Here is a 14,189-nt window from a genome sequence, read left to right on the forward strand (position 1 = left end):
TGCTCAGTCCAGTGCCTGGCACACAGTAGATGCTTAACAAATGTTTGTTCATTATTGATTGATTGACCGTAGACACCAGACACATACTCTTCTATTTCTGCTTTGTTCTTAGAACCACATACTTGGTTGTGTGCTTATATAAAAGCTGTTCTAAAATTATTTGCTTAGAAACTACATTTTTTTTGTTTACTGGTTGAGACTTTGTCAACAGATTATTTTTTAAGGAATTCAACCTTATCTAACAAGCATTTGTTTCACACTAACAATGTGTAAAGGTATAAGGGAGAATAGACCTAGTAATAGAATACAATTTATTTCCAATGTGATTTGGACTTTAGAGCAAGTCCATAATGCCTTCAGATTTTTATGTGGTTCCTTCCATTAAGTTAAGCAATTAAGTATTTATTGAATGAATTCCTATTATGATGAAAAGCAAACTTATTTAAATTTAAATAGTGCATTAAGGTTCATAAATATTTTTTTCTCAAAATAGCACCATGAAGTCAATGGGGTATTATACCCATTTAATAAATGGGCATAAATTAATTGCCTTTGCCCATGGCCATGTAGGTAGCAAGAATCAGAGCTGGAACTGGAGCCCAGATCACCTAACTACAAACCCAGAGCTCTCCTAATTCTGGCATCTTTCCTCTCCCTTCTATGATATGTGCTGTGATGTTACAAGAGGAGTATAAGACACAGCACTGGTATCCAGTATATGTGAATCCTTCTCATTCTGATGTCTTGTTTTTCTCAAAGCTTTTCTAAGACATTTTTAACGATAATATAGATGAAGTGACAGAAGACCTCTCAGTGCAGGAAAACTTATGTTCTGATAATAAAAGGAAAGAGCCCAATCAATGTCTGCCAGAGCTTAATCAAGGATGGACAACACTGAGCGGGAAGAGAGAAATGGTTCCGTTATTCTTGGTCAAAGCAGTGGAAAAGTAAGCCAAGAGGCAAGAAAAATGGACACTTCCCTTACTGGGCCGATGCAGCCTGTTATCAGTTCACACTAGGGATTGGATGGGCCCAGTTCCACAAGCAATAATAAAAACCAGGCCTCCTGCAACCTGTTTGAAACTTAAAGGGCTCATAAACAGACTTAAAATAAAAAGGAAAGGGAGAAAGTGGGGGGCAGGTGGAGACGGAAGATTTGTCTCTTGTCAGTTCATCAGATGCTTATTTCTTCTCTTCCTCAGTTCAACTCAACTCACTATGTGACCCCTTGAGATGCCCCTTCAATATGCAGATAATGATCCAAAAAGCATCGTAGGCTATGAGTCTAGTGCAAATAATATAATATAACATAACATAACATAACATAATGTAACATAATATAACGTAACATGAAAATAACATAACACAATACAATGTAACATAACAATATAACATATATATATATGTATTCCTTAAAAATAAATCTAGCAAAATTAGAAAGTATATATACAGTCAGTCATATCAAAGTCCATCTTTTTTGTTTGTAAAGTGAGAGAAATGACCAGAGGATATGTAGTTTCAGAGATTTTTTTTCATCCTAAAATCAGATAGACTTTTTAAAAAATGCATCAACCACAGGGCCAGCCTGGAAACAAAAGTGCCTAGGGCCTCTGAGGACCTTAATCCTGTCTTAAAGAACTGAGCCCAAATCTTTTCTTCTTCCTGGTTTATTTCTCTTATAATTACTACCATGAGGTAAAATTCTCCTGCCCTATTAGGCAAGGAAAAGAGCGACAGACAGGGCCTCTCCAAATCGAGCTGACTACTAAAATATTCTCATGTGTATTTAGTACTTTGGAGTTTGGGAATCGATCTACCTATGTTAGTTGGTCACTCTAAACAAGCCTGCATTCCAGTGGAATGTTGATTTCTTAAGGTGGGGAAGCGATTTGTTTTTATCTTTGTATCCCCAAAGCTTAGCACAATGCCTGACAGGTTTCAGAAATACTTGCTCAGTGAATAAAATCTTATGATGAAGGGGCAGATATCACCATTGCAAAGATAAGGAAACTGAGATTCCAAGGGATTAAAAAGATCTGGTTTGGGTAACTCAGGCGATAAAGGTCTGAGGCTAGATTTGAACTCAGGTCTTTCTGACTCCGGCCCTCTGCATCAGTCTCAATAGAAATTATTTTAAAGATTACCTTGTTGTTGCGTTCAATACCAACGTAATCTGCTTCCTCGGGTATCAGCACAAAGAGCTCAGCTTCATAGGCTCCTTCCCCTCCATTCCTTGCATTTATGATAAGCATTAGGTGGTTTTCGTCTCCAATGATCAGCTGCTGCTTGTCTCTACAAACGCAGAGTTAGAGGACTTATTAGTTATGGTGGGTCTTCAATGGCTGGTGCCCTACTGGAGGATGCTGTTCCTAGTCAATGGCTTAACTGGGACTAGGAAGGAAGCACTATGGAAATGTGCCAGATTAAGAATGGAAGAAGCACAGATAGATGGCTCTGTGGAGACAGAGCCAGATCTGGAGCCAGGAGGTCCTGGGTTCAAACCTGACCTCAGATACTTCCTTGTTGTATGATCATGGGCAAGTCATTTAACCCCAAATGGCTAGCCCTTGACATTCGTTTGTCTTGGAACTGAAACTTACTGTGGATTCTAAGACAGAAGGTAAAGGCTTAAAAAAAAAAAAGAAAAGGATGCAAGAAGGCTGATTTGGGGTGGGAGAGAAGTAAAGCTACCATTAACGAAGGATCAGTACAATGCATCATCCCTGACAAGTCAAAAGGAATCAGGAAGAGTCAAAAAGGAAAGAAGTAAGGGTTAAAAAAAAAAGTCTAAAACAAGGACCCTGAAGCTAGGATGTGGGGAAAGAGTTTTCAAGGAAAGGAAATTAGTCAATAAGATGAGCCCCAGAGCAATTGAAACCAAAGGTCCTGGCTTTCTGACCTCTTAACATGAAACCAATGGAAGAAGCTCCCTAGGTAAGAACTCAAGCTAAGAGATTTGGAACACTATGGCTGAGGAACAGCCCTTTGGTATTTGACAATTGTTCAGAACTACTGCCTCCCTAACCTCCCAGCGTGGAGGAATGACCCAGCAGCCAAAGAAAGTTCACAAGGAAGACCCCAGGCACCGAGGGCAGCAGGGAGTCTCATGAAGCTGTTGACAGCTATCCTGAGGGTAGGCGTGAAAATCTCCCCTCCTCCTGACCCTACTCCACACACGCAATAAACACAGAACTGGCTATTTTGATCTGCTCTTCAATTTTCTATGGTAATAAATGCAGTGCAGGAGGCAGATAGGTAGCTCAGTGGATTGAGACAGAAAGTCCTGGGTTCAACTATGGCCTGAGATACTTCTTCGTTGTATGACTTTGGGCAAGTCATGTAATTACTCCTGTTGTCTAGCCCTTACCACTCTTGTGCCTTGGAACCAATATGCAATATTGATTCTAAGATGAAAGGTTAAGAGTTTAAAAAAATAAAATACAATGCAACTTCTAAATGCCTAGATCGGTGGTACCCCAACTTTTAGGAGTTAAGACAATTATTTGCTCATTTAATTTTATCAGAGTGCTTTAAAATATGTCTTAAAAATTACAGAGAATTACATATACTGATATGTCTATGTAGATAGGTATATTTTAACTTTGCAGTTATTATTAAAATACCTCTTGAGGTAATTGAGGATACATTTGGTGTATTACAAAAACATAATTAGGGATCACTCATGTAAGGTGTGAGCATGGCCACACCTTATTTTGTCTTTCTCATGAATCAGCAGATAAATGAGATTCCTTTTCATTAATAAATTAATCATACATACATATCCACAGAGATTCATTAAACATTGAATTCCAGGGCCTTTAAATGTATATTTTTATCTATCTATCTATCTATCTATCTATCTATCTATCTATCTATCTATCTATCTATCTATCTATCATCTATGTATTATCTCTCTTTAATCTATCTATCTATCTATCTATCTATCTATCTATCTATCTATCTATCTGTCTGTCTATCATCTATCATCTATCTATCATCTCTATCTATCTATCTATCTATCTATCTATCTATCTATCTATCTGTCTGCCTGTCTATCTATCTGTCTGTCTGTTTATCCATCCATCTATCATCTGTTTAGATATATCATCATTATGTTTTAAGTATGCATAAATATACATATAAAATATAATCTCTATCCCTATAAAATTGTTTAAAATGTATTATATATGGATATTTTGCATACATGATATAAAAACATAAATATATGTAATTAAAATACTATATATATGTACATATAATATCTGGATATATTTTTTCCTGTCTCTGAAGGATGAAAGAACTCAGGCAAAATCCCAGGGTGTGTCATCTGAAACAAGTGACAAAGAATTGACCTAAACCAGCTCCAAGTGCAGCCAAGCTCCTCAACTTAGCAGTGGGCAGCATATACGTTCTCTAGAGAAGCTTTAAGTAAACACCTGTATTCCATTAGGTATAATACACAAGTTTATTTATTTAAACTTACGGTACAGCTGAAAGTTTCAAGTCAGGAATGCACATATTGTCATCTCCACAGTCCACCAGGATGTGAGCCTACATTTTTTTCAAAACAAGCATCAATGGTCTCTTGGAAAACCTGAATCATAGCCTTCTTTCAAAAACAACTAGTAAAGCCATAAATTAAACAAATGTGCATTTTACACTACACACATTTCCACCTGGATACAAGTTCTACAGATTGACCAAAGGAGTCAAATTTACATCCTATCTCCTCCCCCTCTCTCTCCCCCACCCCATCCCAATTCAATCTAAAATGGTTATATGGAATGTAGCCCTGGCAATGTCAGGAAGATTACAGGCTGTATTGCTTCCATTACATTCACATTCTGAATGAATTAAATCTGGGTTTCACAAAGGGAAGGGCTTCCGAAAATACAATGATGCAGTGTTTCAAGAAACATGTCAGAAAAAAATTCCAAACTGTTTACACGTTTGCATGCAGGAATGAAATACAAAGAGCTGGGATCTGTTTCAAGGTCACATAAACAAGCTCCATGGCTTGGTGGAATAGAGGCCACGAGAGAGGGTCCCGGATCATACCTGCTCATTAACAATGCTCTCCCTGTAAAAGTTCAGTATTGGTTTGACAGCAAGGCCTTCCTCAAAAGTGGATTCATCTAAACTGTAATTCAAGCTAATGTTGATTGGAGATAATTTATCTCGGAATTCAGTTTCATCCTGGGGGAAATAATCACAAAATTAAAGAAGGCTCCATGAAATAGCTACAAGATGCTAATCTATGACAGTGACATGACTTTTTTTTTTTTTTTTTGTAAACAACACTGAGTGACTGAAATAATTATCACAAAAACAAACTGAGAGATTTGTTGCTTTGTGTGGCCTATAGTAGCTATCAAAATTCAGTCTTCTAGGCCACTGAAAAACCACTGAAAAACTTCAACAAAGTTTTATGTGCCTACTATTTATAGACCTACTATGTGCCAGGAACTGTCTAAGGATACAAAGAAAGGGTAAAAACAACCAAAAAATAAGCCTCTGCTCTCCAAGAGCTCACAGTCTAAAAAGGTGACTAACTATGTACAAACAAGAAATAACAGAATAAATTGGAGATAATGAAAACAGGGAGGGCATGAGAATTAAGAGCTTCCTGTAGATGGTGGGATTTTAGTTGCGATATGAAGGAAGTCAGGAGGGCAAGAGACTGACATCCTATGGGGAACATACAGATGCTCTTGGGAATAACTCTTCTCAGTCACCCTTTCACACAGACTCACTCTCCTCACCTTACAAAGTGTTTAGCCCCCAAATTTGCATAGGTTTGCAATATGCATAGCATACAATGAAAACAATTTTAAAAATATAATTAAAAGCATCATGGACTGGATTGTCCCTTTCATAAAGATGGTGGATGAGTTTTATTTTATTTTGTTTTGTTTTATTTTTTTGTTAATGTAAAAAAAAGGTCTATTTATGCAATAAGAAATATAGCAAGGGCTTGAACCAAAGTTCAAGGAAAAACAAAAAAATCCAAAGCTTCCTGTAGAGATAAAAGAAAAGTTGTATAAATAAGCCCATAAACATATTAAGAAAAAAAAAAAAACCTCTCCCAATTTACCTATATATAGGGACGTATATAGTTTTTCCAATTTACAATACTTCCCTTTGTGGTTTCAGGGTACCAGAGAATAAACTTTTCCCCTCTTTCTATCTCATCTCCAAACCTACATAATTCCGTGCACTTTTTATGAGTTCATGAATTTCTTTGAGCTCAGATTAGGGGAGCATAGCTTCATTCCTTTTTGTTCCTTATATATCATTTTATTCCACCTTTCTTTTATCGGTATGAACTTAGCACAGTTCTTGGCACATAGTAGGCACTTAATAAATGTTCATTTCTTGATTGATTGATTGATTAACTAAAGATGTGTTGGTTGGTGCTTAAACTTTGTTCATTTGGGCACCCATTAAGTGGCTACTGTGTGAAGGGCAGTTGTGCTAGATACTCAAAAACCAAGTGATAAAATTTAGGGTAGGTTGCTGCAGGGCTCACTATACAAGCAGTTAAAATTGAAGTAAGCTAGGGGCAGCTGGGTAGCTCAGTGGATTGAGAGCCAGGCCTAGAGATGGGAGGTCCTAGGTTCAAATCTGGCCTCAGACACTTCCCAGCTGTGTGACCCTGGGCAAGTCACTTAACTCCATTGCCTAGCCCTTACCACTCTTCTGCCTTGGAGCCAACACACAGTATTGACTCCAAGATGGAAGGTAAGGGTTTAAAAAAAATTGAATTAAGCTATTCATTTTCTATATTACTGTGTACGCCTGTATATTTACTTTGTATACATTTTGCATTTCCTTGTCTGTGTATGTATTGTTTCTTCCCAATAGAATGTAAGTATCTTGAGGACAGGGGCTTTGACTTCTGTCTCTGTCTCTGTGTTGCAGGTTTCTAGCACAGGTTATAACTGTGAATAGGTGCCTGGGACTTTAGGAACTAGAGATTTAGTAAAAGTTTGTGGATTTGATTTGAAAGCCTAAAGAACTGGGATCAACATGATAAACAAGCATGATTCAAGAGGGTTGATGAAATGTGCTCCCCTCCTCCTGACAGTGTGGAGATGAACTCGGGGTGTAGAAAGAGACCCCCAGTTTTTGAACAAACTCAGGTCTCAATTTGCTTTTCTTAGCCGTGCCTAAAATATCAGAGGGAAGTAGGAAAGAGGAAAGAAAATAATTGAATTGAGAATTTTTACTGCCATTCGGTTTCATTGATGCAAATAAAATTCTTAGACAATGGCCAAGGCAACCTCTAGCTCCTGAGGATGAAGGATGAGAGTGACTTAAGAGTATTTGAATGAATAAGTGAATTTCAAAGAGCAGCAAACTAGACACAGTCACCTATCCTACCTGAGTGAGGGACTATTCTGGGGAAGCCCCAATATGGATAGGAGTGTTTCTGTCTCTCCAGCTGGATAGCAAAGGGACAAGGGGTGCCTTGAAGAAACTTGGTGTTAAAACAAACAAATAACACATCCTCCCTCCTCAACTTTCAGCTGAATATATATATATATATATATATGTATATATATATATATATATCTTAAACCCTTACCTTCTGTTTTAGAATCAATACTATGTAATTTCTATTCTGCTCCCTTTTCACTCACAGAAGAGTGGTAAGGGCTAGGCAATGAGGGTTAAATTCTCCTGTCTCTAAGCCTGGCTTTCATTCCACTGAGACACCTTGACGTCCCCTGATTACAGCATTTTAAATATAAGAATCTGAGGCATCTAGGTAGCACAGTGGATGGAACACCAGGTCTGGAGCTGGGAGGACCTGGAATCAAATTTGGCCTCAGAGAGATCCTAGCTGTGTGGCCCTGGGCAAGTCACTTAAACCCTGATTGCTTAGCCCTTGCTGCTCTTCTGTCTTAGACTGCTGTAAGACAGAAGATTAGAATTTAAGAAAACATATGTATATGCATATACATATACATATACATAGATCTGTCTTTCTCTGCGTCTCTGTGTCCCTCTGCCATTCTGTCTATCTCTCTGTCTCTTTCTATATATTTCTCTCTCTCTTTAATATGTAAGGTCCTTGGGGGCAGGGAATGTCTCACTCATATATGTATCCTCTGTTCCTAGAACAGTGCCTGACACATGGTAGGCTTTTATTTAATGCTTGTTGATTATTTGATAATAATGAGATTAATGATAAACATTAGAATTTCCACAATCATCATAGGTTTGGAGCAAAATGCCATCGTTGAAGTCATCTTGTCCAACCCCCTCATTTTTCAGATGTTTTTGCATCTGTTTGCTCTTCTTCCCAAAGTCACTTTAATGTTGGAGACCTAATTTGGGAATAGCTCCATTTTATAGATGAGGAAATTTAGCCTCAGAGATAGGTGATTTGTCTAAAGTCACAAAGGTACATCAATGCAATGACCCAAGACAATTCTGAGGGATTTATGGAAAAGAACGCTATCCACATTCAGAGGAAGAACTGCAGGAGAGGAAACACAGAAGAAAAACAACTGCTTGAACAAATGGGTTGATGCGGGCATGATTGGGGATGTAGACTCGAAACTATCACACCAATGCAACTAACAACAATTTGGAAATAGGTCTTGATTGATGACACATGTTGAAACCAGTGGAAATGCACGTCAGCTACAGGAGGGGGAGGAGGTGGGGGGTGGGGAGTGAAGGGGAAAGTAAGAACATGAATCATGTAACCATGGATAACTTTTCTAAAAAATAAAAATTATTAAAAAATAAAGTCACAAAGGTAGTAAGTGATAGGCATAGGATAACAAACTGGGTCTCTCAACTATGTTCTGCCCTCCTTTCACTTGTAAGTCATTATTAAGGGCTTGAAAAATATCAAATTATTATATATATACAAACACAAATTCTGGTTTTGAAGTTATTGGAACTTGTCCCCCAAAAGCAGGTCCCAAATTGCAAAGTGTAGTAGATAGGTCTTAGAGAAATAAATGAGACTTAGGCTCAGGTTGTGATTTGTCATAGTCATATGGCCAAAGAGTATTGGATGGTAGATTGGATCCAAGGTTTCCTGACTCCTAGGTCCAGAGATCTATTCGGTATACCATACTGTCTTATTTAAATTGTAAATTTTTTTTTAAAAAATCACCTTCTCTCCTCTGTTCCTGAGCCCCCAAGATCAAATAAAAAATAAAATGATATGAACTGTACCGGAGTGAGGTGACATTGTCAACCTCATTCTCTCTTCCTGAGTCACCAAAATCCAGTGGCAAGACCAAATTCAAGACCACTGTGGATAGTCCAGGATGCAGTGAAGGACCTTAGCATCTTTGATGTCTGATCAAGCTTTATGGGCTCCACGGTGCCTATTTCTGCCACCTTCATGGTGATTGGAATTGTTCTCAGCTGCCCATTCTGGTGGTGGAAAGCCTTCAAGATAAACTGTATGCAACTTTTAAATACAGCTTTTAATAGAATTTCTAGGGGCAGGACCAACTGTGACTCCATGATGGGCTGAACCCATGAGGAAGATGCTTTCTTTTATATTAAAATATGAAATCTTTGCAGGTTGGAAATGTTTCATTCATTGTATTTGTATCACTGAAGCTTAGCAGATAGAAGGTGCTTTACAAAAGCTAAAAAGAGACCACAGCAGCTCACTGAACCTAAGAATGGCAAAATTGCAAAGAATGATTAGAAGTTTTACTGAGATTTCAAAGTGTTCCTCTGGATGTTGAGAGGCAACAGAGTTGTAGTAGATAGACCTCAAATTAAAAAGAAACAGATTCCAATCCCTCCTCCAAAAAATACTGGCTTTATAACTGTGGGCAAGGTTAGTGTCTAATGCCCTGGCCACTTCTGGAACTGTAAATTATAGATCTTTATTGATAAAGGGACTTCCCTTAATCTGTTTGCCTCGGTTCCCTCATCTGTAAAACAAGTTGGAGAAGGAAATGGCAAACTGATCCAGTGTCTTTGCCAAGAAAATCCCAAAGGGAATCATGAAGAGTTAGACATGACTGAAACAACTGAACAAAAAACAAATTTACAAAACCCTACTGATAATAGAGGCCAGAAAAAATGATTTTGGAGAGACTTACTCGAAGGTAAATAATGAAGTCTTGGCATTGGAGTGATTGATGCTGGTATATTACTAGAGGGAAGACAAACTGTGACTGATGGTTATCCCTGAAGAGGGTCCTCTTAATGGCTCCCTTCTGTTTCAATGAATCTAACTGTACATCAGCTATCAGAGCTACAGGACAAAAGTAAATTAAACATTTAACACAGAAAAACATTGCTTAAGAAACAACATGCTTTCTCATGCACACAAAAAAGGATTGTTGCTTCAACTTGGTTCTTTAAGAGAAAAAACATTTTGTAGTGGGAATCGAAAAATCAAGAAACAAAAGTTGAAGGAATTAATAAGACACTTCTAAGATTTAATAACTACACAATGGGTCATGCTAACAACTATTTTTGATGATAAAAGAATCATGGAAACTCAAACTTAGAAGGTAAATCACAGAGAATCTCATTCCATTTGCATTTCAGCAAGAATTTCTCCAGCCACCGACTTGCGAAGTAGCCTTTGCTGGCAGACTTCTAGTGAGGGGAAACCCCAAACCTTCTGAGAAGACTGGTTCTCCTTTGGGTAGGTTCAATTATTAGAAAGCTTTCCTTGATATGGAAAATCAGATTCTGTACCATCCATCCACTCCTCCCAATTGTATCTTTAAGGACCCAATTGTTCAAGTCTCTTCCATTTTCCCAATAACAGCCCTTCTAGTGTTTGAGAACAGATTTGTGCACACCATCCCTTTTCTCTTCTGCAGGCTAGACAGCCCCAATTCTTTCTACTGATCTTTAGAGAGCATGATCCCAGGCCCCTTCCCCATTTCTGCTAGGTAGGTTTCCTCTGAATGCTCCCAAGGTTTTCAGTAGCTGTCATAAACTATGGCATCTCAAATTGAACACAACTATCTCAATACAATCTGGTTTAAGGGAAGAGGCAGCGATACTCTTATATTCCTTATAATGGACACTTTACCTTAAGGAAGTCCAAGATAAAATTAGCTGTTTTGATTGCATATTGATTTCTACACAGTTTGTACTTTATTAAACTCCAAGATTCTGCCCCCATCCCCAGTGGAATGACTTTGCCAAGTCTTCTGCAACTTGTATTTATAAAGTTTGTTTTCTGAGGCTGTCAGAATTTACTTTTATTATTACTGGATTAAGCCCAATATTCTAGCTTCTCAAGATTTTATTTTTTGTTTTGAATCTCTGTTCTATCACATGAGATGCTGCCTCTTCCTCTCAGCTTCATATCATTTTCAGATTTCATGTGAATGTCATCTATGTTCTAAACCACTTATCAATGTTACTTTAGAAACATTCTCAAAAGTTTTTTGTTTTCTGAAAATTTTGAAACATGCTCAGCTATTACATATACAAGTAGAGATTCCTTTCCCAGCCCAGTCATTCAACCAGTTACAGATCTACCCATTTATCATGTTGGCCAGTCTACATCTCTCTTTTTCACAAGTACGACTTGAGAATTTTTGCCAAAAATATTTCCCCTAAAATTAAAGTAAGCTTTATCTCTAATAGTTTATTGATCTGATAATCTTATTACCCTAGTTATATTTACACAAATTGTGAATGTGCCATGATTCTATCTGCTCATCTTAAACAATCCTCAGAAACTTCATTTGGAATCAAGAGTTTTTCAGTTTCAGATCTACATGAACTGATGCAAAGTAAAGTGGGCAGAACCAGGAGAGCACTATATATAGTAACAGCAATACTAGATGATGAACAAGTGTGAATGACTTAGCTATTCTTAGCAATACCTTGAAACTCAAGGACTCATGATGAAAAATGGCATCTGTCTTGAGAAAAAAACATTGGTGGAATCTGAATACAAACCAAAACATACTATAATTTTGCTTTCTTCATTTTCTTGGTCCTAATTCTCTTCCACAAAAATGAGTAAGATGTAAAAATACTATGCATTATTACATATGCAAAATATCTATCATATTGTTTACCTTCTCAGAAAGAAGAGAGGAAAAATATTGGCTCAAAGTTTTAAAAAAAGTTAAACTTGTTTTTTCATGAGAAAAAAATAAAATATTATTTTTAAAAAGAATCAGTTTCAAGACTGCTTTTTGACAAGGTAAAGAGTGAGGTATGACTACAGGAAATAGAATTTCATTACTCTATCATCTATATACACATATACATATAGGGATATGAAAAGATGCTTACCTACTGTATTTGAAATGCTTTGACCTTCTACAGATGCACACACTCTCAAGGTAAAGCTATTAAAAAAACAAAATTGTTAGTTTATAAATGCCAAATTCTGAAATGTAGTTTCCTCTTTCCCAAATAAAGGCAACAAAATGGGACTTCTTAATTTTTTTGATGCCTTCCTTTGCCAACAACAATAAAACAGAACATCTCTATTACTAAATTTTCACAGTTGTAGAGTTATTGAGAATCAGTAGATCTGGATTCTAGACCACAGACTGCACTCACCAACTATATGAGCTTGGTAATGTCACTTTTTCTAGGTTTTTCTGTTTCTCAACTAAAAAATAAGGATCATAATAATTTAAAAAATAAGAATAAAAATAGATTACTATGACTGACTTCATTTTACTTTCTTCATATGAAAAAAAGGATAACACTTGGAGTGTTTCCTTCACTGAGTTGCAGTTTATAATACTTTTAAATACATTTATAATGATAATTTTCATAATTCCAGTTACAAGCCTTTTGTATACTCTATTATCTATTATTTTATAAGTCTCTTATAATGTGCAAAGAAAGGGCCATATAAAGGTGACTATCAAGGTGGACAATTTTACATGACTTCACATGTATAATCTGAAAGTTTTATATGACTTCATCTGGAGTGGGAGTGCAAGATGGCGGGAAGAAGAGAATTTGGAACTAAAAATAAATGCCAATAAATAAAATTGCAGGTCTATAATAGACACACACATGAATAATGGTAAGCTATTATTATTACTTAAGGACTAAGCCATTGTTTTGGGGAGGCCTAATGTATCAGAAAGAAGAAGGAATCAGGAAGCCCATGATTCATATCTATTCCCTGAAACATACTGGGAGTAGGACTCAAGGCAAGAAATATTAACATCAAAGTCTCGCCTCGCAAACGCCTAATGTTATAAATTGCAGAATAGTTGCTGACTTGTGCTAGAAGGGTTGTTAGGAGAATCAAATAAAATAAAATTTAAAGAGTTTTGTAATCCTTCAAATACTACATAAAAACTAGAAAATGATAATACTCAAATAGCAGCATTAATTCAAGTATTTACCAAATTCAAAACCAGCAAATTATATCTAAGCTTTTTTATAATTGTGTCAGTTTCCTGTGTCAAATATAATGAAAATGTGTCACATCTGGGATTCATATATCTTCTGTGACCTCAGCCAATGCCTTCCTTCAGGGTAAATAATTTGCCACATACCACTAAGAAAAAAAAATTTTTTTTTGTCTGAAACCTCACTGCTATTACCAGTGTTTATTCGATTTCCCAAGAGAAATCACAAACTTGGACCCAACTTCTGTTTCAATTAGAATTTTGCAAGTGAGATAAATAATTGATTGTAGCTTGAAATTTCAGACACAGGCTGGGCCCTAAATGGAAAATTTCCTTTTGCTCTCTGTCTTTTTGGAATTGCTTAGCTTCTTATTAGAAAAAAATAACATTCCACTCAAAGGTAGATCTAAGTCATATTCTCTAGATATTCTAAGTGCCTTAAAATAGATCATTCCCCTTAGTAGTAAAACTCTTCTCAAGGCTAAAATGCTATGAAGATTCTTTCTGGTGTGGAGTTTTGGGCTAATACCAGCCACTTGAAAATGTTATATTAAAGTGTTTAATTTTGAAATCTCTCTTTGTTTCTGAGAAACTATACCATTGTTGACATCACCATTTGCAGAAGCTCTTTTTAATTACTCATAGGAGGCAGTATGATACAGTGGAAAACTCTGGGTTTGGAGCTAGAGAACCTTGGATGCTATTGTCACTTCTGACACTTCCTCTCTGTGGGGTCTTGGACAAGTCATTTAACTTTTAGTTCATGGGATCTGCCAACCTCAATCCCCCTTGGAGCTGAGATGACAAGCACGTGAACTATTCTCGACTGTATAACCTTGATTT

The 14,189-nt window shown here is 36.8% G+C and overlaps 1 protein-coding gene across 1 annotated transcript in view; it reads right to left on the reverse strand.

Annotated features, from left to right (window-relative positions):
* Nucleotides 1–14,189, reverse strand: part of ITGA8 (integrin subunit alpha 8) — a 227,081-nt gene that overhangs the window by 85,834 nt on the left and 127,058 nt on the right. Inside the window, exons 16-20 of the mRNA XM_044678920.1 lie at nt 12,262–12,317; nt 10,089–10,243; nt 5,059–5,196; nt 4,484–4,551; nt 2,145–2,292 (exon numbers count right to left, since the gene is read on the reverse strand). Coding sequence (XP_044534855.1) covers nt 2,145–2,292; nt 4,484–4,551; nt 5,059–5,196; nt 10,089–10,243; nt 12,262–12,317 — 565 coding nt within the window. The remainder of the gene's footprint in view (nt 1–2,144; nt 2,293–4,483; nt 4,552–5,058; nt 5,197–10,088; nt 10,244–12,261; nt 12,318–14,189) is intronic.

The sequence above is a fragment of the Gracilinanus agilis genome, chromosome 5, assembly GCF_016433145.1.
Source record: "Gracilinanus agilis isolate LMUSP501 chromosome 5, AgileGrace, whole genome shotgun sequence".
Lineage (NCBI taxonomy): Eukaryota > Metazoa > Chordata > Mammalia > Didelphimorphia > Didelphidae > Gracilinanus > Gracilinanus agilis.